Below are 23,785 nucleotides of genomic sequence, written 5' to 3'. Positions count from 1 at the left end.
CAGCGGAGGAACGGAGAGAGATGTGGCGTGTCCACACAGTGGACTACTACGCGGCCACAGAAAGAAGCAAATCCTGCCATTGGCAACCACACAGCCGGGCCCGGACGATGTTACGCACAGCGAGAGGGACGGGCCCAGAAGGACACGTCCCGCGTGACCCCACTCAGAGTCAAACTCCAGGACGCAGAGAGCAGGAGGGTGGCTGCGGGGGCAGGGGGGCGCGGTTCGGGGCGTGTAACGCTCAGTCACGCACCACGAGCAAGCGCACGCTCTGCCGGCTGCATGAGGGGCTGCCGGGGCGCCGGGAGGCTTGTCAGAGTGCGGGGCTCACGGTAATCAGACAAGCCCGGGGCAGAGCGAGGGCAGCCTCCCCCACGCGGGAACGCACGAGCTGCACGCTGCACTCTGCCTCTGCACAGAGACCCCGGAAGCCAGGGGCCAAACTCAAATCAGAGGCATCTGGCGACCGGGCAGCCACCCTGCACCCCCCCGGGGGCACGATGCCGGGGCACCTACCAGCTTCCACCGCTGCTCGGGGATGGCGCTGATGTCCACGGGGTGGCGCTCCATCACGTTCAGGAAGCGCACTTCGGGGACGGCGATGGCACAGATCACATGGATCCACCTGGTGGGGGGGCGGGGGGCAGGCTGGGGTCAGGACTCACAGGTGCACCCCACCCTGGGCCCTGGGGTCATCTCGTAGCTGCTGTTCCCCCCCCGCCCCCGCCAGTGCCGCCAGCCGGTTGGGGCTTACAGGACCTTAGGGATGTTCTGGACCAGCGGCTCCTCCTGGTCCCCCCACATGCCTCAAGGCTCGAGGCCACACACCCAGGAGGAGCCCCCGCCACCCACCTCCGGTCGGTTGTCATCTGCAGGGCTCCTCCCCGGAGGTTGCAGAGGCAGCACTCCTGCGGGAACCAGACAACCACAAGGTGAGCGGGTTTCTGCCCTGGGACCTGCTCCGGCCTCTGCCCGCAGCGCTTACATTTCAAACTAGCGGCCATGGAAGGGACTGGCCGGGGGTGGGGGGGGGGGTGCATCGGGCTCCACCCCCTCGCTGCCGAGGTTGAAGAACCCGGGTCCCAGGCCCAGCTCCTCCCCAGGCCTCAAAGGCTTTCGGAGCACCACCCAGCTGCAGGGGTGAGTTACCGCAGTCCAGGCGTGGGCCGTGCACCGGGAACACGTCCAGCCCTCATTGACCAGCTCGGGGCGGATGCCGTAGCAACCTGCAAGACAGGGGAGGGGGCAGCTGAGACGAGGCGGCATCTGTTGCCAGGCCGCATGCAGAGCCGATGGGGCCTCCTGGAATTCGGCGGCAGCATTTAGGGCAATTGCTCTCCCCATTCTCTCTCCCTGAATCCAGGCCACTGCGCGCAGCGGGAACGGTCTGGAAACGGCTCGTTTGGAACGCAAGTAGGGGGAAGGAGAGCAGGGCCCCCTGCTGGGGCTGCTCAGCCCGGGCAGCCCTTGCTGTCTCCATTCTAGTCTCGTCTAGTCAAGGAGGCCCTGCCCAGGCTCTGCAGGCCAGGGAGGCTGGCAAGCCAGGAAAGCAACCCCGCAGTTGTGCACGACTCGACGCGGGCCTCGTGGATGCTGCAGTTCAGACGGCAGAGCTGAGCCGGCTGGGCCCTGTGTTCAGGCAGAATCACTACTTGGGAAACCAGAAATTGGAGGCTCTGGGTGATGAAGGTTTGCTTAGGACCTTGGTCCTGGTTTAGAAATGGGGAGAGGGCGTGGAGGAGGGGAGCAGAGGGTCAAGAGCCCGTGCCCTGGAGTTATCATCCAGCAGCACCCTCGGCTGGCTGGGGTACTGTCACCTGGCCAACGGGCTCTGCTGCCTGGAGTGGGCAGTGGCCAGCGCCAATGGGCCCCAGGGGGAACACAGGGAGACAGCAGGGCGGCAGAGAGGTGGTCTTCTGCTGTGTCCCCACAGAGGCCCTGAGGCACAGCAAAGCGCGCGAGAGCCAGAGCCCGGGCCCCTGCTCTGAGCCCTGGGGGGCACTTAGCCAAGCTCCAGGCCTAGTGGGGGCCTGACTCCTGGAGGAAGAGTGGGCTCCACCTCTCTCTAGTGCCCGGTGTCAAGGACGATGCTGAGCCTCTGCCCCACCCCCACCCCCCGCCCCCCGGGCTTGTTCCCGCCTGTGCAGCCCGACTCAGTCCCCTCCAGAGGGTGGGCTCAGCCTGGGCCTGCACCGCCGTCCCCCGGGGGCCTGCCCGCCCAGGAGCACGCCTCACACCTGGGCCCAGCAAGGCAGAGCAAACGGGCTCCTAGCCAGGGGACAAGATGAGCTCTGGGCAGGCCTCTGCAGGGGCTGGATAGAGACCTACGGCTGCCTCCCTCTGCTAGGCAGCCCATGGGGCTGAACAGCTCCAGAAAGCCTCCTTCCCGTCCTGGAGGCTCAAGCTCGCATCTGCTGCCCCTCATGCCTGAGAGAGGGGCAGACATCCATTTTCTTGTCTCAGGCTCAGTCGGGCCCTCAGGCTTTGGGAGAGGGTGGTCGCCTGTGGCAGAGAGAGATCGGATCCCCTGGACCACTCTAGAATCTCAGCTTTACCCTCTGACTCCTGCTCCAAAGCGTGCAGTTTAAAAGTGTCACAGCGCATTCAAATGAGGTGACGGGCACCTCGTTTCTTCCTGCTGCTGCCCAGAGGGGAGGACAGGCCTCAGTGGCACCGTCAGAATCGGCCAGGGGGAAGGCCACCCCGTGACACCAGGTCCTGTGACAGCCCCCGAACAGCAGCGCAGAGGGAAGGGGCTTGCTGGCTCCGCAGACCCAAGGGTGGCCACCCAGGGAGGGTGAAGCAGGGGGCCACCCAGGGGGGGGCCACGGAGCCCACAGCTGCCCGCCCCCCGGCCGCCAGCGCGGACCCAGTACTCACTGGCGTGCACCTGCAGACAGCACTTGGCACAGGCAATCAGCAGGCTGGTGCCGTCATCCCCAATGTAGGAATTGGCGGGGAGGGGCTCCGTGTTCTCACCACTGGAGGTGAAGCACATCTCGGGGATCAGCGGCCGTGTCTTCTGGCCACTTTTGGAAGGAGGAGCAGCCGAGGGACCCTCCCCGAGGGAGGCCTGGGGAGCCTCCTTCTCGGTCTGTAGGGACTGCAGGAGGAGGGGGCTGCCTTCAGTGGGGAGTCTGGGACACCTGACATGGCCAAAGCAGGCCAGGCACCATGGCTGTCCTTGACTCTGCCCTCTACCGCCCCAAATACCCCCTTGGCCTGCTCCTCACTCTCCCCTGCAGTTGCCCCATCCCACCCTCCCAGCCCTCAACCCCGACCCAAGAGCCCTCAAGAGATCCTCCTCAAACACAGCCAGACCCTGTCCCGTCCCCACTGAAAACCCTCCCACTTAGGGTCACATTGGCAGAGACACTGTCCTGCTGCCCTCATGCCCCTCGATCGCTCTGCTCCAACCACACCAGCCTCCTCGCTCGGCCTCCAACACCCCAGGAGCCAGGCACCATCCCGCCCCGGGGCCTTTGCCTGTGCCATTCCCACTGCCGTTCCCACTGCCAGGAACATCCAGATGTCTGCTCATGCGTGCTCTAGAGCCCAGCCCGCCCACAAGACCAGGGGCCCCCAGCCCTTCACCCCTGGTCTGTGTGTTCTTGTGATCCTGACCATGACCTGACACTGTTTTATCTGTGAACCTACACAGTTTTCCCTACCTCTGACATATGTCCCATAAAGGCCGTACCCCAGTCCTTGCTGAGTCCCCCAGATCCCATCACGTGAACAGATCATGATGAAATCGTCCTGCCCATGGCACCCAGGTCCCACACCCTCCAGGCCTGTCTCAGGACACCCACAGAGGAGTGGTAGGAGGACTCTGCACTCCCCTGACCCGGGAGGGAAGAGCTCTGGCGGAGGCACCCTGCCCGCCACCTCGGGTTAAGGGACCGGCTGGTTCCCAAACAGGCAGAATGTCCAGGCGCGACGTTGACCACCCTCACGGGACAAGCGAGGCCTGGTCCCTGACTCCGAGGGCTCTGACAGCAGAAGCCCACCGGAGCTGTGGGCACAATGAAACTTTGCCACTGGACTCAAGGAGATTCGCATCTCAGGCCGGCAGTCCCAGCACCCTGACTCCCAGCAGCACTAAAGAGGGCCACGCCTGGAGAAGCCATGTGTTCTGTCCTGTTTGTCTGCAAACATCTGCATGGAGACAGCGCTCCAGGCAGTGCGAAGCAGCAGTGCCCTTAACACGAGCATGCTGCCCTCGGCTCAGGGCACAGTCCTCAGGGCAGCTCAGCTAAGTGGGCACTAGGCTAGGAGCCTGGAGATTGAGCCCTGTCCTCCAGGGACTCACAGTCCAGGGGCTGATAAACACAGACAGCAGGACAAGAGCAGAGGTGGGGGGGAGAGCCTGGGGGGCGGGCGGGGTGCCCGGGGACAGCAGGTCCAGGAAGGCTTCATGGAAGAGAAGGCAGCTCAGCAGACTCAAAGAATGAACAAAAATCTGTCTGGTAGGGCAGGGGGCCGGGTAGGTGGGTGGTTGGGACCCTGGGGGTCAGCACGGAGCACACTGTCACTGTGTGCGTGGTGGGGGGCAGATGATATGGCAGAGGAAGGCTTCGGGGGCAAACTGCGAGTCCGGGGCCCGTGGTGAGCCTGGTGGAGTTTCCAGCCAGGGAGCACATGACCGGCGTGGCCTCCTGAACATGTGCCCGGGCCTCAGTCAGGCACCGACAGGAAGGGCTCCTGCCAGGGCAGGTGAGGAAGAAAGAGCTAGAAGGCAGGTCAGGGTGACAGCATGAGGGGGAGGGGCGACAAGGTTAAGTGGGCAGGACCTGGTGGCGGCTGACAGCATGAGACAGAGGCCGGGGAGAGGCCAGGTCCCCAACTTGGGAAACAGGCGACAGAGCGGGACCCAGCTCGGAACAAGTGCCTGGCTCGGCAGAGGCCACTTGGGGGCTCCTCACGGGGTCCGTCCCGCTGGGTGAGGCAGGGCGCTTGCCCTGGACCCAGTCCGCCCCTTGGCTCTCAGGTCCAGGATAAGTCCCTCTCTGGTAAAACTCAGATACCAGGCTCTCTCTGCTTCTCCCTACAGCCCTTCCAAGGGAGCCTTCGGCTTCATGTGCCCCCAAATGCCCAGGGCTTCCCCTGCACCCGTTGCCCTGCGGCTATCCGGTGCCCCCCCCAGGGCTCCTGTCAGGCCAAGCTCGGCACTGACCCCACGGTGGCTCCTCCAGCAAACGGCTTCTTGGTCTCCACCCCCCTCCCCGGGGCTCCGTCAGGCGGGGTGGACAGGTGCCCCCGCGCAGACCGATGCTGCCTCCCCCCCGCCCCCCGCGGCCGGCCCGGCGCTCACCTGGCTGTAAGGGTAGAAGAGGGTGCAGATGGCGCAGTAGGGCTCGGTCAGGGCGGCCGCCGCGTTGAACTTCCTCTCGGCCTGGAAACTGGCAGCCTTGTTCTTCCACTGCAGGGAGAGCAAAGACCTCAAGGCCTCGGGGTCACTCATGTCCTCCTCCCCGGAGAAAGGGAAGGCTTCTAGAGGAAAACAGGAGGGCGGGAGGGGACAGAGAGAAACCTAGGCATGGCTGGAGGCCCAGAGGAACCTTCCTTCCCACCCACCCCACCCCGGTGGGCCCGTTACTGCTGCGAGCATCCGTGGTGACAGGTCCCCGAGCTCAACAGAGCCCAGGGAGGAAGACGGCTGGGAGTGGAGGGGCGGTGTCACTCCAACACACTCGGGGACTTAGTGTCACGACCAAGACAGAGGCCACAAACAGACGTGCCCCCACCTCGCCTGTCACCTGCTGCGGCTGGCCTCTGCTGGCCTCACGTACCGGCCAGCCACACCCCAGCCCCCCGAAGTCCCACTGCTGTGTTTCCTGAGGACATGGGGCTGAGCTTCAGTGCCCCGCAGGAGGCTACCCCAAGAAGCGGGGTTCTCATTCCTGAGGCCGCAACCCTCACAGCCGCTGGGCCAGCAAGGCATGGTGGGAAGAGAAAGCAGACAGGAGCCTGGAGTCCTGGGCTTGGGACCTGGGACTCCCCAGAGGGAGGAGGAGGTCAGCGCAGACCCCCAGGGCTGGGCCTGACTCAAGGGCCAAGACTGCTCTGCCTGAGGAGGCCCCACGCAGGCCCAGGCCCCCTGCAGGTGACAAGAGCTGCGGGCCTGCCTTCTGTCACCAAAGATCCCAGGACACATGCTGGGCTCTGGGCTCCCGGTGGTCTCACAGCAAAGAGCTGTGGCTTCACCCAAGGGGCCCGCGGAGTGGGGGTGGGGGAGGCCTTGGAGGCCCCTTCTGGAAATGATGCAACAGCCTTTAGCTGCCTGCAGGGCTCCGGCTGTGTCTGGCCCTCCACTGAGCTCCCCCTGCTCTTGGGGGCTCTGGCCTTGCGATCCCAGGCACCCCCAGAACCCCTCCTCGCCCTAGCCCTCAAATCTAATTCAGAACGAAAGGAGATATCCAGATGCTTTGCAAACTCCACAGGCATCTTACGCGAAAGACCGATGCTGGCTTAGCAGCATTTCTGCAAGAGCCCGCGCTGCCGGCTCTCAGCAGCATCCCGGCCCCAGCTCCACATCGCGTTTGTTCCACCCTCCCCGCGGCCACCAAGGGCCACCAGGAGGAGCCCTGCCAAGCGGGCGGCCCGGCCACAGGTCAGGTCACGAGGCCCGGGTAGCAGCTGCAGCGCTGCTCCCGCATACGGGCACCGGGGTCGCAGAGCCAGGACACGTCCGCGGGGTAGTCCTCGGGCCCGCCCAGCCCTGCGAGCCTCTAGCTCTGAGTCCCTTCTCAAGCCCCGACGCGGGGGTGCGGCCGGCACACGGGGCATGGGCATGCCCTTCGGCTCACTCGCTCGCTGGCCCGCTCTGTAAATGTTCCGGAAGCCTACTCTGCACCAGGCATCCCAGCAGATCCTGAGCCCGCGAGAGGAGAAGGCACAGTCCTCGCCTGCCTGGGGGCAGCTAGGGATGCGGACGCACCGGGGCCACGGGAGCGGGGCGTGGGGGCAGCCAGCCCAGGCCTGGGGGCGGGGGCTTCCGGCAGGGACAGAAGAGGTTCTCGCAGAGCACAAGAGCCGCTGTGTGGTAGGTACCACAGGGACGAACAGCCCCCCGGGCGATAACCCAGCCTCGGCGCCACATGGCACGCCTTCCAGGCACTGGCTCCGTGCACCTTCCCAGGAGAACGCCTCACAGGACTGGCAGCCCCCGTTTTCCAGATAGGGAAACTGAGGCACACAAAGGTCAATGGCACCCGTGGCCTTGGGCTGTGGTTTGAGCCCCCGTGACCTGCAGCCTGCCCCTCACAGGCCATGGTGTATGTTTTAGGCCCTGGGACCAGCTTTGGCAAAGCAAGCACCCCAAGGTGGGAAGTGGAGTGAATGAGGGTGGGGGCCACGCCTTGGGGTGGCTCTACGGGGCTGCTGGGGCCTGGCTGAGGGGAGCACTGCCGGCTGAGCAGGGGCCGCTGGGGCTGACTCTCCGCATGGGGGAGGGGGTCTGGGGGCCTCACCCTCGTCACTCGAGGCCTCCTGCTTGACCACGGTCAGCGGGGAGCGGGTGGGCGGCTTGCCCAGGGGGTGACGCCGGCTCTTCTTGATCTCCATCTTCAGTTTGGAGAACGTGGGTGGCGCCTGAAAGCGGAACGGGGAGTGTGTGCGGAGGGCATGGTTCGGAGGCACAGCAGAGCCTGGCCCCTCGGGGCAGAGCGGATGGCCTGTGTCCCCGGTCGTGGGTGCGAGGGCCCCTGGAAGGGGATGGCCGGGAGCTACTGGGTTTTTTCTGTGATGAGCCGCGGGGGCTGTTTCAGACGAGCAGGGCTGGGAGCACGGGGCAGCGGGACCCCCAGGCCCCAGGGCCCTCCGCCCGCAGCTCCCTCACCTGTACCTCGCTGGCTCCGCTCTCCTCCTCGGGACCCGTCAGCTCCATGGGGGCCGCCTGTTCCTTCCAGGTGGGGCCCCTCTGGGCAAAGTGCTCAAAGGCCTGCTGGCAGGACACGCGGCCCTTGTCACACCCCGTGCCGGGCCGTGGCACCACGTACAGCATGGGGATGATGGGGCGCGGCTTCACCTCCGGCTCCTCGCCGGGTGCCTCGGGGGGCACGACGTTGAGAGGTGGCGGTGGGGGGTTCTCTTCAGCTGGCGCGGGGCCCGGGGCCAGTGCCGGGGGCTCCAGCGGGGGCGGCAGTCTGGGCACCTCCTCGGCAGGGAACTGGGTGGGTGGGGGCAGCGGCAGCTGGGGCAAGAGGGGGTGGTGGGGATGCGGAGGACCATAGCCCTTCTTCTTCCTGTCGCTCTTGGCCTTGGCCGGCCGCAGCTTGCCCCTCCCGTCTTCTGTGGGCAAAGAGGAAAGACAGGTCAGAGCTGAGGCCAGCGCAAGCCCCTGCGCCAAGGCAGGAAGTGACCTTCCCTCCGCAAAACACATGCTTCCAGCAAGTTCAAACTACTGGCGGCCCGAAACCAGTCATGCCCGAGCCTTGGGGTTGCCCCTGGTCCCTGTCCTCCTGGTTCTGCCAGGTGCTCCAAGGGCCTTCTGGAATTAGTAGTGAGAAAGCAGCTGGGAGGAGCTGCTTTGTGGTTCTAGGCTCCTGACTGGGGGGCGGGGGCCGCTCCAAGTGTCCTTCCTGGGGAGTGGGGCGGACGGAAGATGGTATCCAGGTTCTGTAAGTTACCACGGTTCAAGTGTGCAGCCTGTACCGTTTTTAAAAAGTGAAACCTCAACCAGCAAACCATGAGAAGTGGTCACTCGAGCAGAACACAAGAGTCAGACAGGCCTGGAGGACCACTGCGGAGGGCCGATGCTGGGGGACTCCTGACAGGTGACAGGGCAGGGAGGGGGGGAGGCGAGGCATGTCTGCAGTGGCAACTTAACTGGGGGCCGGGACATCAGATAAAAGTGAATCGGGGGGGCGCCTGGGTGGCTCAGTCGTTAAGCGTCTGCCTTCGGCTCAGGTCATGATCCCAGGGTCCTGGGATCGAGCCCCGCATCAGGCTCCCTGCTCCGCGGGAAGCCTGCTTCTCCCTCTCCCACTCCCCCTGCTTGTGTTCCCTCTCTCGCTGTGTCTCTCTGTGTCAAATAAATAAATAAAATCTTTAATAAAAAAAAAGAAGTGAACAGGGGTATGTTTGGCAGAACCTCAGTCCCCGGAGATGCCCAGGTCCTAGCTCCAGACCTGTGAACGCGGAGCCTGACACGGCAGCAGAGAACTGCAGACGGCACGACAGATGACCCGATGGGCGCAGTGTGCTAACAGGGGTCCTTAGAAGCCAGGGATCTTTCCCAGCTGCGGTCAGAGGGAGGTGCACTGTGGCACTGCTGGCTTTGACAATGGAGGAAGGGCCGCGAGCCAAGGATGCGCTGCGCCCAGAAACTGGAAAAGGCGGGAACACAGTCTCCCCTGGAGCTTCTGGTCGGGGCCAGCCCTGCCCACAGCTGGGAGACCCACGTGAGGCTGCAGACTCCCAGAGTCAGAGCGTAAGTGGGAGTCTGTGGTCACGGTCACAGCAACCCCAGGGAACTCCAGAGGTGGTGGCCTTCGTGAGGCCCGCTGTGCTCAGGGCAAGGCATGCACAACCTCAGGGACCCCTGCCCTCAGGGACAACCAGCCTGGTGGTCTGCTGGGGCGCACAGCCCACAGCACAGTGAGCCCTGGAACCCTCGGGCCCGGTCTGCCGCACTGGAGAATGGGCATGCTAGCTCAGACCCTCGTCTACGTCCCAGCTTCCCAGGGGCAAGAAATCACAGAGGAGTGATGGCGGTGACCATCTGGTCTGCCCAGGGCCGAGGGCTTCCTGGTGAACCCGGGATGAGTTGGTCAGCCTGCCGAGGCTCCGGGCCAGGCCCCTGGCCCTCCCCGCCTCTCCCCACTGCTCCCCATCTGCAGTGCTGCAGCCCAGCCCAGGCTGTCCTGTCCTCCTGTCTTCGGCCACCACACATCCCGTGTTTCTCAAGAGGCTCCACCGGTCCTAAGTAGGAGGGGGTGCCCGCCCCAGCCTGGCTCACGCCCCAGGTCCTGAACATCGCAGGGGCCCGAGCCACTCCGCTTAGAGGGGCCCTGACTGCTCCCTAGGCCCCCCTCCTGCCTGCACCTTAGAAACAGTAATCTGGCTGAGATGAAACCATTTCTCCCCTATAAATGCTGGGCTTGGATGGCCCCGGCAATGGAAGGTAGCCTGTGGAGGTGGGAGAGGTGTGTGCACGTGTGTGTGTGTGGCGGGGGATGTGGAGGTCGGGAAGAGACGTCGGAGGGAGAGGCGTGGGGGGGCTGGGGGAGAGACAGAGCAGGGAGAGATGTGGGGGAGCCGTCACATGGGGGGTGGAGACATGGTGGCTAAGGGGAGACGTGGAGGGGGTGACGTGGAGGGGAGAGTCGGGGCTGGAGGGTGAGATGGGGGCAGGGATGGCGCAGGGCCCCAGGACATCAGGCCCCACAGGCGAGTGGCAAGGCGGATCGGTGGTTCTACTAATTTACAGAAAGGGCAAAGAAGCTGTCCTATTTGTGTAAAAGGCACTTTCCAATAAACAGCTTTGTTCTCTAAGGAAACCCAATACTCCTTCCGCCCTGACAGGGCCGACCTCTCGAATGGAAATCAAGCTAAGCTCTCCCCTGCCTGAGGACAGGGGGACCTACTTACTGTTTACTCTGGAGCAAGAGGCTCTGCTGTCAAAAAGCAACATGCCCGGCCTCTTCCCACATCCTAGACTCTGGGAAACCATGGGAGGACACACCCAGAGGGCCGTTTTAGGGGACAAGTCAGCAGCAGGGAAGGACACCTGGGTGCTCGGGGCTCTGTCCTCACCGCGGGAACCACCACAGGCCCAGTGTAGGGGTCTCACCCTTGGGACCCTGTCAAGCCCCACCCCTGCCTGGGCCTGAGGAAACTTTGAAATGGCGCAGGCGACAGTCACACGGACAGAGCTGAGGGTCCCAGCCAGGGGTCTCCCCAGCAGGTGAGCCTCTCCCTCCCCCCGAGAATGGCAGGGACCACCCCCCACACTCAAGCTGAGGCTCCTCCAGCACTTTTTCTGAGGGGCGGGGTAAGTCACAGCCAAGCCCCCACCCCCACCCCAGCCTTAGATGTGAAAGGCCTGCCTGGTTGGGGAGCACACCTCTACGGCCCCAAAGTTCACCAACAGGAGCGCACCAGAGCGCCTGGCAGGTCCAGGCCCCTGAGCTCAGTGTCTACGGGGATGCTGCTCATGGAAGGAGGCCTGGGGAACCAGCAGGGTGGTGCCCCAAGTTGCTGCCCGCTTTAGGGACCTCCCCCCACCCCCGCCTGGGAGAGCTGGTCCTGGTCCCCAGAGTCCAGGCCACTCCCACCAATGCCACACTCTTCCCCTGCAGAGCCTGAGGCAGGGCACGCCTGTGGCTGAGGCCTGGCTGGACTGTGCTGGGGACGTGTGTCCCGTGTGACCGGACACACGTCCAAGCATAACGCACAGCCCCTCGTACACTAAGGCCCGGCCTCCACCCCCTGCTGGGTGTAGCCGCCTGAACACCCATCACACACGGTCAGGCCACTCCTGACCCCCGCGGCTCCATCACTGTGCACTGCCCCTGAGCCCCGGGGCTAGGCCAAGCTCCTTGAGGGCCTGAGAGGTGACGGCCCAGGGTCTAGAACCAGTCTGGACCTCAGGGTGGGGTCCCTTGCCGCACACTCGACCTGGGAGGGACGACAGACGGCACAGTGGTAGAATCAGCGCTCCTGGGTCCCGGCGCTGCCCCCACTTTGAGAAGGGACCGCGGCCGTACCGAGCCACGGGGGAGCGGGGGGATGAGCTCCCGTGAGATGGCTGTGACCCTCCAGGAGGAGGGAGCCCCTGCTGACCCAGCAAACCAGGGCGGACACGGGCTGCCTTTCTCCCTTCGGCTCCGGACCCCCGAGGTCAGGGGTGGGTGTGGGAGGAGGCTGCTGGTCCAGGTGCCCCAGGGCAAGGGCTCTTCCCGGACAGCCTGGCCGCGAGAGTGGGGTGGGGGACCCCAGCAACCAGCCCTGGCCCCTCACAGCCCTGAGGAGGCTTCCTCCTGGGGACGGTCAGTCCCCGCCCCGTCCCATGCAGAGCCCCAGGCGCCTCCACGCCTGCCCACCACCTCCCCCAGCATGCTGTGCGGAAGTGAGGGCGTTCACTGTTGTCGCTGTGCAAACCCAAAACAAAATGCCTACTGCTCGCGCACAACATGATCCTCAGCACTTAGAGCTTTTAGGGACATTAAGTGGGTGTTAAAGGAAGCCTAGAAAGCACTTTAAAATCTTCCACTCGTTCCCCGGACGTGAATTTGCCATCGCCCCTGACTGTGAGCACTTGTTTATTCGACGGCTTGAGGATGGCTCACGGGGCGCTTCTGCCCGTGGCACGGGGCTGTGGCCGCCACATCTGGCAGCCCAGAGGGACCGCTTCCTCTCTAAGGAGGCCACGCAGCCCCGATCCCCCTTCCTCCAGCTCTGGCATGGAGCAGGGACGGCGTGTCTGGAATGGGGGAGTGTGCTGGCCCTGAGCAGACACCGCCCCGCCCTTCCTGGGATCCATGTGCCCCAAGAAGCTGATGGGGTCCCAGGGTGAGACTGGGGAAGAGGACAGGGCAGGGCTGCAGATGCTGGGAAGAAGGCGTCTGCTGTGCACGGCCCCTTCTGGGCGGCCTGAGTTCGGTCTGCAGCTTGCGAGGGCTACTCTCAGGGGACACGAAGCCCCCCCGCTTCCACCTCAGACAAGGAAAACGGGAGAAGAGCCGGAGGCTCACTGGGAAAGGAGCCTCCACAGGCCAGCTCTCGCTGGGAATCCCGAGACTCGGGGAGACCAGGCCCCCGGCGCCCCCAGGATGGGACTGGGCACAGACGCCCAAGAGCCGGTGACAGCCCACGCAGTGGGCGGTGGGCGTGGGTGGGAGGCGGTTGTCTTTAAAGAGTCAGCGATCTGGGTAAAGATCCATTAAAATTAAGTTAACAGAAGAAAGCCATCATTCCTTCGCTAAGCAGCTGGGTGAGCGGGGTCGGCGGGCGCTGGTGCATGACCACAAGTGTATCTGTCCTCCGGGCTGTCCCCCGGCCAGCCTCAGGCCAGTCTGCTCAGGAGGGAGCAGAGATGCCACTGGGCTGCGAGGTCTCCTTCTGACGCTCCCCAGGAGGGCCCCACTGAAACCCTCATCTCTTCTGACCACCCGACCCGCTCAGCCAAGGAGTCCCCACGGGCTCCCAGCCGGGCCTCAGTGAGCCATTCCTACTCAGGCAAAGAGCCTCGTCAAGCTGGAACCAAGTTCCCTACCACTAACCCCCACGGGCGGCTTGTCCCTCAGCCAGCCTGACCCCGTGCCCTGGCACTGGGGACGATGTCTCTCGTTTGACCCAGGCCCGGAGGACGGGTCACTCGCCGCCCCAGCCCTCACCAGCCCCGCCGGCAGCGGCCTGCGGAGTCTCCCAACTCCTCGGGCCAGAGCCCCAGACGGGCCACATGGCACACTCCTCCCTTACTCTCCCTGTGGCTGCATGGCCTCCAGGTTCAGATGCAAACACCTGATGAGACCCCAGGCTCTGGACCCCAAAGCCCAGCTCAGAGAAATCATGATTTATCCAACACAGCCCAGGCTCTGGCCACGGGACCCATGTGACGGGTTATGTGTTTGGTCACACCCACTTCTTAGGTCCCAGGGCACACACGACGGGCATACAGGGCCTAGAGGCCCACTGCTTGGGAACACCTACGTGCCCCACACCCCCACCCGCACCGGGAGCCACCTGAGGTGGCCGGGGGTGGGGCGCTGTGTTTCCTCCACTGATTTCAGCCATGCTTTCTCCCTGTGCTCCGCAAATTCCCGTTGTGAAGTCCTAACCTCGGAACTCGGACTTCTGGCCTCCAGAGCGGTGAGGCCGTGAAGTCCTGCCGCGGAAGCCCGCAGTTTGGGGGCTTCGTTACGGCTGCCTCTGCGGACCCGAGCACCCCCTAAACTGCACCGTCCAGCTGGGCGTGTGTTCTGAACTTGAAACAAATGGTGTGTGCCCTGTGACATCCGAGGCTACGTCTGAGAGTCACCACCCGCCCCAGGACAAAGAGCGGCGGCCCCCATTTCTGCCACTCGCACGGCCAAGGGCCCTCGCTCCCGTCCTTCCTGCTTGCTGACGGCCAGTCTCACATCTGGTCGGGCAGGCCGGCCTCTGCTGACCCCTCTCCTTTGGACCCCTCGCCCTCCATCTGTACTGGAAGGGGCTGTGTGAACCGGCACAGCACTGGAAGGAAACCGTGTCTTCCCATCAGGAAGCTCTCCAACACACGTCGCTGCGTTTATATAAAGGTGATTCTTCCTTTTCAAAACGTCTCTAATTTCTTCAGTAAAGATCTGTCGTTTTCCGTTGGGTTTACTCCAAGGTGCTTTACTTTTTGGTAGCATTTATTACAAGTGGCATCTTCTTAAAAACGCTGCTTGCAGGGAGCCCCACAGCTGCTCCCTGACGGGAGCCTTACCACCAGCCTGTGGGCACGCTGGGGGTGCCGCGGCCTGTCTGCTGAGCAGCACCTCATCTGGGCCTCAGACTGCGCCCCGGGGGCAGAGAGTCCCCTGGGTGTCACATCACCTTCGTCGGCAGCCACAGGGGGCATCCCAGCGGTGCAGAGGCACAAGGCAAGCAGGGCCATGCTGGGCTCACTTGTCCCAACAACCAGCCACCAAGTCGGAGACGGAGGACCCAGGCGGGACCTTCTGGTGACCTCTGCAAGGTGCGGCTGCCAGGATGATCTGCCATCCAGCCCAGTCCGGCGTCCCCTCACCCCTGGGGAGCACCTGCCGTGTGCACACAGGGGAGCAGCTGAAGGTGTCAACGAGGACAATGACAAAGCGGCAGCACCACAAATCGTCGGCACAGGGCACCTTTCCAGCTCGCACAGTTCCCTATGCCAGCACTCCAAGACCCTGTACGGGGTCAGGGCATGTTTCTGAGACCCCTCCCCACCGCACCCCCATAATGCCAGCCAGCCGGGTGAGGAAGCAACTGGATCGGACTCCCAAGAGCGGGGACCCTGTGGCCACGGTGACCGCTGGCTCCTCCCGGCAGCTGGGGGTCAGGAAGGAGACCCCCAGGCCTGACTGACCTTCCGTGGCCTCAGCCTCCCGACCCTGCGGTGGCGCTGACTGCGGCTCCTCCTCCTCCTCCTCGGCGTCCGCCTCCTGCGAGGCCTCCTCCTTCAGGCCGCCAGGCTCCTCCAGGAGGGTGGCCCCGGTGGCCCCCTCCCCTGGCGACTTAGGGTCTTCCGGTTTGGGCTTCTTAGGCTGGCTCCTTTTCCGGTGGGACCTGGAGAGGGACGGTCATCAGACAGGAGGTCAAGTGACTGGGAGAAGTCCCATCTGTGTGCCCCACCACCCAGCTGGCAGAACAGAGCCCCGGAGGGTGCCCCAAAGTCACAGGGCCCAGGGCTAGCGTGGCTGGCTCGGGGGTTGGGGACGCGGAGGGGGGACAGGCTCGGGGGCCACTGGGGCAAAGTGGGTGCTGATGACCAGGAGGTGGGATGGTGGGGGACGCTGGCTCGGGGGCAGGGAAGTGGAGGGGGGACAGGCATGGGGGCCACGTGGGGCAGAGCGGGTGCTGATGACCAGGAGGTGGGATGATGGGGGGGGGGCGCTGGCTCGGTGACAGAGAGGTGGAGGGGGGCCGCGTGGGGCAGAGCGGGTGCCGATGGCCGGGAGGTGGGATGGTGGGGGGTGCTGGCTCGGAGCCGCTGTGTGGGGGGGCAGAGGCGGGGGGGCGGGTGGAGATGCCTGCACACAGGGACAAGGTGGACTTACGGCGGCCCCGGCCTCCTGGTCTGCTCTTTCTTCCTTTCTAGACTGGCCTTTCTGTCCTCCTCAGTCTTTCTCCAGTGTCTGTTTTCTTTCAGACTAATTTGTCTAGAACGTAAACGTCAGGGAGTTTTGCTCTAGCACTTCTGCTGACTCCCCGGACGCCTCGTCTAAGGGCCTGGCCTTGGGCACCTGCCCGAACCCGTGCTCCGTGTCCCTTACTCGCCGGTCGCCGGGGTAGAGCCCAGCCTCGCTCAGGGCTGTGACCATCTGGGGGTGGCCCTCGGCTTTCAGCCCCAAGTGAGAAGTCACCTGAGGCTCAGCGATGGCTTCTCAGGGCAAACCGGAGAGAATCGGTTAAAAAGGAAGGAAGGAATACAACCAGGCTGGATGGAACTGTAGATCAGCGGCCCGGGCCTCCCTGTTCAGCCCTGGGAACTTTCCAAGGAGGGGACAGAGGCTGGGATGTGGAGAAGCCTGCTTGGGGCAAGTCACTGGCACCCTCCAGGGGTTGGGGTGACACCCCTGTGGGGCCTCAGGCTCAAGCCTCAGAATCCACTAGCCTTTCTTCTCCCTGAGGGTCAGCAATGCCAAGAGAGGCGCTGGCTATGGCTTCCCTCCCTCCAGGGGCTCTCTGTGTGGCCCCAGTGAGGTCAGTTTGGACACGGAGACCCTATGAGGGTCCCCGTGGCAGCCGCACCTCCAAGGACCAAGAGGTCACCAAGCAAAGCAGGGCCTTGTGACTGGGGCTGGGTGGGCGGCCCGGGGAGGCCTTGAGGGCTCCCAATGCCAGGACCCCCATCTCCCACCAGGGGGTGCCCACGACAGCCCTGCTGTCCCAGGACGCAGGGACCTGAGAGCTGCCTCACCACCTTCCCCATGCCTGCCCCTGCCGGCTCCTGGGGGGCCTCTCCTAACTGTCCCCTAACGCTAACTGCTGCCGGTCCTTCTCACTGCTCAGCTGCCTCGCTTGAGGGCCCCTGGCTTGCCACTGCTCCTCTCTCCTGAGCCCGGGCAAGGCCAGGCTGACAAGCCCCGGGTGATGCTTGCACATGAGCCACTCCAATGACCAAAGGTGGAAAGCAGGGAGCATTCCGGGGGAGGGAGTGTCATGGGCAGAGGCATGACGTTACACACATCATGGCGTGCACTGCGGGGGGTGCGGGGGGGCGGCGCAGGAGAACGCGCAGGCAAGGAGCCAGGCAGGAGGGGGGAGCCAGGGGATGGGCGGGGGGGAGGGGGGGAGAACGCATTCTACCACCATGGAGCCGGGCGGGGGGCCCTCCACGTGGAGCCACTTTGGGGAATGTGGCCCCAGCTGGCAGCAAGCCCCAGGACAGCAGTAGGGCGCAGCTGGCTTGTGTCACCAGCTGTCACCCGAGGAAGGGCTTCTCTCCAGGTCTGGGAATGCTGCAGGACAGGGCGCGCACGGGCGAGCCCCCACGCTGGCCCCAGGCAGCAGCCACCAGAAGGGCGTCCTCCTACTGTGAACTCACCTGGCCATGGTTTCCTGCAGCCCCCCTGCCCTGGCCCGCCCCGCCCCGGGAACTGGGAGGCCACCTCGGATGCTGCCCGCTGTTCGCAGGGCCGACCAGGGGCAGTCCTGTCCGTCTGAGAGAGCCTAGACCTTCCCCGGCCCCCAAAGCACCACGGGGCTCAGAGCTCTGGGCAGCCGCAGTGCCAGACCCCAAGCCCTGCCAGGCCTTGCTAATGCAGAGACCCCCCAGAACGGGGCGGAGCCAGACTGACAGACATAGGTGGAAGGCCACCCCCCCCCGCCCCCGCAGAGTGGGAAAAGCAAGCTGAATGTCAGCATGCAAAGAAAATACCCGTCTTGTGAAAACATACACTGGAAGAACGTGTAGCCAGTCTGTCGGAGTGGCAGGAAGAGGCGTCCACCATGCACTTCGGGGTCATGCAGTCTGGCCACAGCGGCAACCCCCGGGCCAGCGTGCCAGATGAGGTGCCTCCCCCGCTCGTATTTGCTTCTACGTGTCTCTGCCCCGCCACAAACACAGGCATGAAGGGTGTGGCCCGGCCTCCTGCCACCTCCAAGCCCCCCGCTTCTCTCCCCGCATCTGCCACCACGGTCAACGTGGTGACATTCAGATTTCCCTTCTCCTGATTCTGTAGGTGTCATTCATCCATGAGTGACGCAGCTGATCACTCACTCCTCCTGGAGTTGGGAACTGGCCCGTCTTAGATGCTTAGCTTTCCTGCTGATCTCCAAGCTCGTGGGTGGTCTCTGACGCAGGGCATCCCACACTCCTCGAGGACACCCAGGGACCTGCCCCCTTGAGACTGCCTAGGAGGCTCCTGCGTGGGATCCGGGTCCCTCGATGTGACATCTTTCTTGGTTGATACCCTTGTTTGGCTGGAGCACATCCTCCAGTAGCTTCCTCAGAAAGAAGGGAAATCTGAGGCTTTCCGTGTCTAGAATGATCTTTATCCCCTTGCACATTTAGTTTGGAATTTGGCTAGGCACATCCTTTTGGGTTGAAAATTATTCCTCTTCTGATTTTTGAAGGGCTGTTCCTTTGCATGTTAGCTTGTAGCATAAGTCCGATGCCTTTAGGATCTCTTGTTCTTTATGTGGACCTAGCTGTTCCTTTCAGAAGCTTTTGGGACCTTCTGTTTAACCCGAGAGTTGTGAAACTGCCTAGTGATGTGTGCATTGTATGGATCATTTTCATCCTCTGTGCCAGACTTTTTAATCTGGAAATGCAGTGTTTGGGTCCCAGGCAACGTTCTTTCCTCTCTTTCCAAAACATGTCACAGAGGCCCCAGCTGCTCAGGGAGCCTCTGTGGCATGATCTCCCTGTCCTCCACTTGACTTCTCAGCCCTGGGAGACACCTCAAGCTGACTCCCAGCCCACCTGTCTATCCACCTGGAGCCAGCTCTCCCCGAGCTGCGCAGGCTTCTCCTCACTGGCAGGTGCACCCCCCAGTGACCCCCGAGTGGCCAGGTGTCTGGTGGCTCACCGCACCATCTCCTACGTGGGCCCTGTTCTTCTCTCTAGTTGGAGACACTCACACCCCATCCTCTGCTGGAGATGGGGTGGTGGGGGCCCTGAGCCCTGCAGCACCTCACACTTGGCCTCCAGCCCACTGTGGTCCCCGGCCCAGGAGGCGCCCGTGTCTCTGAATCCCAGGCCTTTCCAGAGCTCCCGGCACGAGCCAGCCTCCTCCCTGTCTGCACGGCCTCGGATCCGAGCTTCCTCTGTGCTGCAAAGGTGGGGCTCTCTTGCCCACCCTTTCCTTCCTGTCCAAGTCTGCGGACACGGCTCAGCAGCCGCCTTCCCTCTGCTGTTCTCGGTCACTCCTGTGTGGTCGTCATGGTGGTGTTTCAGGAGCAGGTGGAGAAAAACCATGCACTTTACCCTCCAGGCTTGACTGCGGGTCACTGCCATAAGTTCACGGGAACCAAAGACTGGGACTGAGCCCAAATACCGACATTAATGTTTTCAGTGTGGAAGCAGGTGTCCTTGGACCTCAGACGGGAGTAGAGGCAGTGTGAGGGGCTCCTCTTGGACCCCTGTCCAGGCGGCAGGCTCCGAGTGGCTCCTGGCCTGGTCGACAGAGGGCCCAAAGCACCCAAGGAGCCAGCTCTGACAGGACCGGCCGCTGCCCAGGGCCTCTGCTTCTGCAGGGAGCATCTGGGACTGCCAAGGCCCCGAGGCCAGCATGGCCGCTGCATCCAGGAGCAGGGGGCCAGGAGCCCTGTGCCCAAGACTCTTCTCCACACCACCCCCCCCGCCCCACCAGCCACAAGACACGCACTCCTCATTCACCCCCCAGCACTGCCTGCCCCCAGAGACAAGCAGGCGAGAGCAAGGAAAGGATTTCACCTTCAGAAACTGTGGTGCGTGCTCTGGGGGAGAACAATCGAGGAAACGTGGGCCATCAGGGCAACAAGCTCTTTGGGGCCATGGGGCTCACAGGCCCCAGGGTCACAGGGCTCGCTCCTGAGAGGCCAGGAGGTGTGTCTGTGCGAAAGGGCTCAGGAGCAGGGCAGGGCTGGGGTTGGGGTTGGCGGGGGCTGGTGGGAGCGGGCTCAGAGATGTGGTAACCTCCAGCCTGGCTCAGGGTGTCAGGCACAGGGAGGAGAGGGGACACAGGCCGCCTGCGGGTCAGCAGGCGTCGGAGGGGTGGGAGGCTGGACCTGGGCTCCCTGTTTCCATTGTGACGCGAGGGTGGTGGGTGGAGAGTGGCCCAGGCGGACAGACAGGGGTCAAGGTCAGCAGGAGCAGGCAGAGGCTGCGGCGGGATGAGACCCGTGGGTCCCCGCGAGGGAGCACGCCCCTCTCCATCTTCCTGTCAGCAGACGGCTGAGCACGGCCTGCACGGATGTCGTGCGAGGCTGGCGTGCGTCTGGCGGATCGCACACCTGCTGGAACGTGCGGTCGACGCGGGGCGTTTCTCAAAGCCCTTGTCAGAAGTGACAAGGAGCCGAGAGGAAGACAGTGTGCACCCGGAAAAGGGCTACTCGTTCAGAACAGGAGGAGGAAGAGCATGGGGATGCTAACCCAAGGAGCCGCGCATCAAGAGGCAGGAAGGTCACAGCTTCGTGGCGCTTGTCACGGGGCGGGGTCAATTGACACGACCAGATTTCGGTGTGGATCCGCAGGAGGGCCACAAGTAGGGTGCAGATCATTTCTCCCGGAGAGGCCAACACCTGGCTTCTGCTCTGAGGCGATGTTTGGGGGGGCAAGCTGTCAGAAGGCTGAAACTTTGGGGGGCGGGGGCCTGGCTGAGCTGGTCTGAGCAAGGACCGAGGAGAAGCTGTAGGTCCCAGAGAAGGAGAAGGGGCCACAGGGGGACTCAAAGAATGGAGGGGAACAGTGGGCAGGTGAGGAGCCCACCCCAATGCCATGCCCTTGCTCAGGGATTTTACACAATGTCTGGGGACATCTGTGGTTGTCACAACTGGGGGTGCTCCTGGCACTGAGTGGGTGGGGGCCGGGGTGACTCCTTAACCTCCCACAGTGCCCAGAACGTGCCCTCCCAGAGAGTGATCCGGCCCCAGAGTCCCCAGTGCTAAGGGGAGAGACCTGGTCTGGGGACAGAGCCAGCATCGCCCTCACTCTCTGGCCCAAGCCAAGGATGCTCAGGGGGAGACATCCCTCCCCCAAAACAAACCCTCTGAGGCTCAGGGGAGCTGGCACAGCTGGTCAGGGCAGAGCACCACATGGCCAGGAGGGAGTCACATGGGACTCCGTGACAGTCACTGAGCTCAGGCCGAGGGGCAGGGGCATCCAGCTTGGCCTTGAGTCCCCAGCCCGCTTTTTCTGAGAAAGGCCCCCCAACCCATGACTTTAAAGAAAAAGAAGGCAATCAGCCGTATTTTACATACTAAAGGCTTTAAAGAAAATGCCATCCTTGGGAACAAGCCTGATTTGTACTCCAGTCCCCCTGGCTGCCTACCACAGCTCCCCTGGTCGGCAGCAAGGGAGGGAGAGTTGGGAAGACAGGAAGGCTCCAGAAAGCAAGAGTGTATGACAAGGGGGCTAGGACAGTGAGGGGCTGGCCCAGGCAGAGGGGGTGGAGGGTGCTTCCTCTGGCACAGAAGGTTCTGGGCCGGCCGGCTGGGGTCCCTTGTCCTCTGGGCAGGCTCTTCAGACAGCCTCTACTGCCACTCCATTTCTGGGATGTGATGCCTGTTTATTGGCAATCCGCTCTGTTGACCAATTAGGCTGAGCCACAATCAATTAGCCATTATGCAAATGCGCGTCTGGCCTGGGAGCTAGCCTTCCACCAGCTCACTCCTCGCTCTGTTGCAGGCTGGCCTCACCCAGAAGTTGCTCCCCGCAAGGAACGCTGGGAGAGCCAGAAATCAAAAGGACAGGCAACAAAAGAAAGCAGAGAAAAAAGAGACTCACCTTCACGAAGGCTGTCAGGGGCAGCTGTGAAAGCATTCCGGAGCTGCCGGAACATTCTCAGAGAGAGGGGTCCCAGGGTGGGGAAACCATGCAGCGAGGCTGAGACTGCCCAAGATTCGCAGATTCACAGACAGACACGGGGTAGCAAGAACAGCCCGGTCGGGGGCAGGCTCTGGGCCGGCACGGCCCCTCGGCCAGGATGGTTTTTCCCAGAAATAGGTCCAAGGGTGTCTGTCCCCGTAGGGCGCGGGAGTGCCACCAATGGGGCTCCCCGAAGGAGGGCTCTGTCCCAGCCTCCCGAGACACCGTCCACGGCCAGTGGGGACAAGATGAAGCCGGAACTGATGGAGTGGCTGCCGGTGGAAAAGCTCTCCCCGAAGCACAGATCCACCTGCTGCCTGATTTGGCGGCGCCCACAAGCTAAGGACGGTGATGACGCTTTCGAATGGTTCACAAAGTGACAAGAGTGGTCCTACTTGGCGGCAGGGGAAAATGATATGAAATTCCAATCTCAGCGTCCGTGAATGAAGTTTTACCGGGACACGCCACGCGCACTGGTTTACGGAATGTCACTGTCTACAGCGGCTTTCATGCCGTCGAGCGGCCATGAGCCCGTCAGGCCCCGCACCGCACGGTTCCAGCTCAAGGCTGGGGGCCCAGCAAGGATGTGCTGAATGTTCTTTGGGCACCAGGAAGGAATCCGGCGGAACACTGTCCAAGAGCACTCAGACCCGGGGAGCCTGGGTGCTCCCACAAAAAGCCAATGGACCGATGTTCTGGGTAGCGGGGCGCCGTCGGGCACTGCTGCCAGCTGTCTCTCCCTCCCGGCCCCAAGCTGACTCCTCCTCAGCCCAGACCCGCCCCCCACGTCCCCACAGTCTCGGTGACAGGCCAAGAGGGTGCTGTCGCTTTGCCTTCTCCCCCACCCAATGCCAGGCATGTGGCCTGGAGGGGTCCACACTGTGGAGAGGGGCCCTCCGAGCCAGGATGGGGGTGTAAAGGACATCCGTGGGGGGACAGGACTCTGCATCACGGCCATAATCGCGAATCCAAACAGCAGGATTTTGGACGTGCCAAATGAGCACCCACAGACGCCAAAGGGCAGGGGTGCGGCAGCCACATAGGCTCCAGCACGAGACCTACCATCGCTCGGAGCCAAGAAGGGACCCGAGCAGCCCTGACACGCAGAAACAGGGCTCCCATGTCCAGGACTGTCACAAGAGTGACGGGGACGGCCTGTGTCCTCCCAGAGAGGAAACCGTGTGGCCCAAGGGCCGAAGGACTGGCCTCCCAGGAGCTGGTGAACGAGGAGTAGGAGGGAACCTGACTGACAACACAGACACCACCTGCCCCCGGGCCCACTGACCATGTTCGGGGAAGTCGAGGCCTGAGAAACACATTTGCAGAAGAGACAGGACGAGGAAGAGAGGAAGAGAGCAAGGAAGGAAAGGGAAAGGAGAAAGGGAGGGGAGGCGAGGGAGGGGGAGGAGGAGAGGAGGAGGAGGGGATGAGGAGGGGATATGGAGGGGGAAAGGCGGTGGGGACAGCTTGCAGCCACCAGCCAGGTGGAGAGTGGGAGTGGCTGGGGCAGCACCACCAGAACCAGGCAGGGCGCAGTGGTTCGGGCTCCTGGGTGACTCACCTGCGTAGGAGCTTGGCCTTGAGTGAGGCCCGGGAGGCGCTCCAGGTGCTCAGCTCTGGGCTGCTCAGGGCCGTGGGCCGGGTGTGGTCGAGCACCGTCAGGTCCTTGCCTTGCTTCCACAGCTCATACCGCTCTGGCTGCAGGATGCGCACGAACACGTCCATGGAGATCTTGACCATGTCCTTCCGGCACGTGCACTGCGGGGGGCAGGGGACATCTGCTGAGCCCGTGGCAGGGTGAGTCCCACCCCGGCCTCTCTCCTTTCTAGAACCTCTACCTCCAGACAGGAAACGGCGCTTTTCCGTCCCAAGTGGAAGCCGTGCCCTCAAGTGGGAGCCTCTGGCCCACTCCTGTGGGGTCACAGCCCCCGCCCAGCACGAGGCCCAAGGGTATGACAGCAGACCCTTTGTGCGGGACTCGGGGGTCAGCAGGCAGACAGATGCAGCTCAGGAGCCCCAGGTCACAAGGGTCCAACCTCCAGCTGCCCACGTGTCGGCTCTAACCGAAACCTGCCAGCTGTCGGACATGCGTCCCCCCCAAAA

The 23,785-nt window shown here is 63.5% G+C and overlaps 1 protein-coding gene across 1 annotated transcript in view; it reads right to left on the bottom strand.

Moving 5' to 3' along the window:
* KDM4B (lysine demethylase 4B) overlaps nt 1-23,785 on the bottom strand; it is a 132,122-nt gene that overhangs the window by 7,921 nt on the left and 100,416 nt on the right. Inside the window, 10 exon segments of the mRNA XM_081803684.1 lie at nt 517-625; nt 853-908; nt 1,150-1,226; nt 2,881-3,103; nt 5,315-5,493; nt 7,473-7,593; nt 7,841-8,292; nt 15,038-15,237; nt 15,729-15,830; nt 23,244-23,440. Of these exon segments, the coding sequence (XP_081659810.1) occupies nt 517-625; nt 853-908; nt 1,150-1,226; nt 2,881-3,103; nt 5,315-5,493; nt 7,473-7,593; nt 7,841-8,292; nt 15,038-15,237; nt 15,729-15,830; nt 23,244-23,440 (1,716 nt within the window).

Source organism: Leptonychotes weddellii, chromosome 1, assembly GCF_054177405.1.
Source record: "Leptonychotes weddellii isolate Sample4059 chromosome 1, ASM5417740v2, whole genome shotgun sequence".
NCBI lineage: Eukaryota > Metazoa > Chordata > Mammalia > Carnivora > Phocidae > Leptonychotes > Leptonychotes weddellii.
The sequence above is the reverse complement of the archived record's forward strand: the minus strand, read 5'-3'. Positions and strand labels throughout refer to the sequence as shown.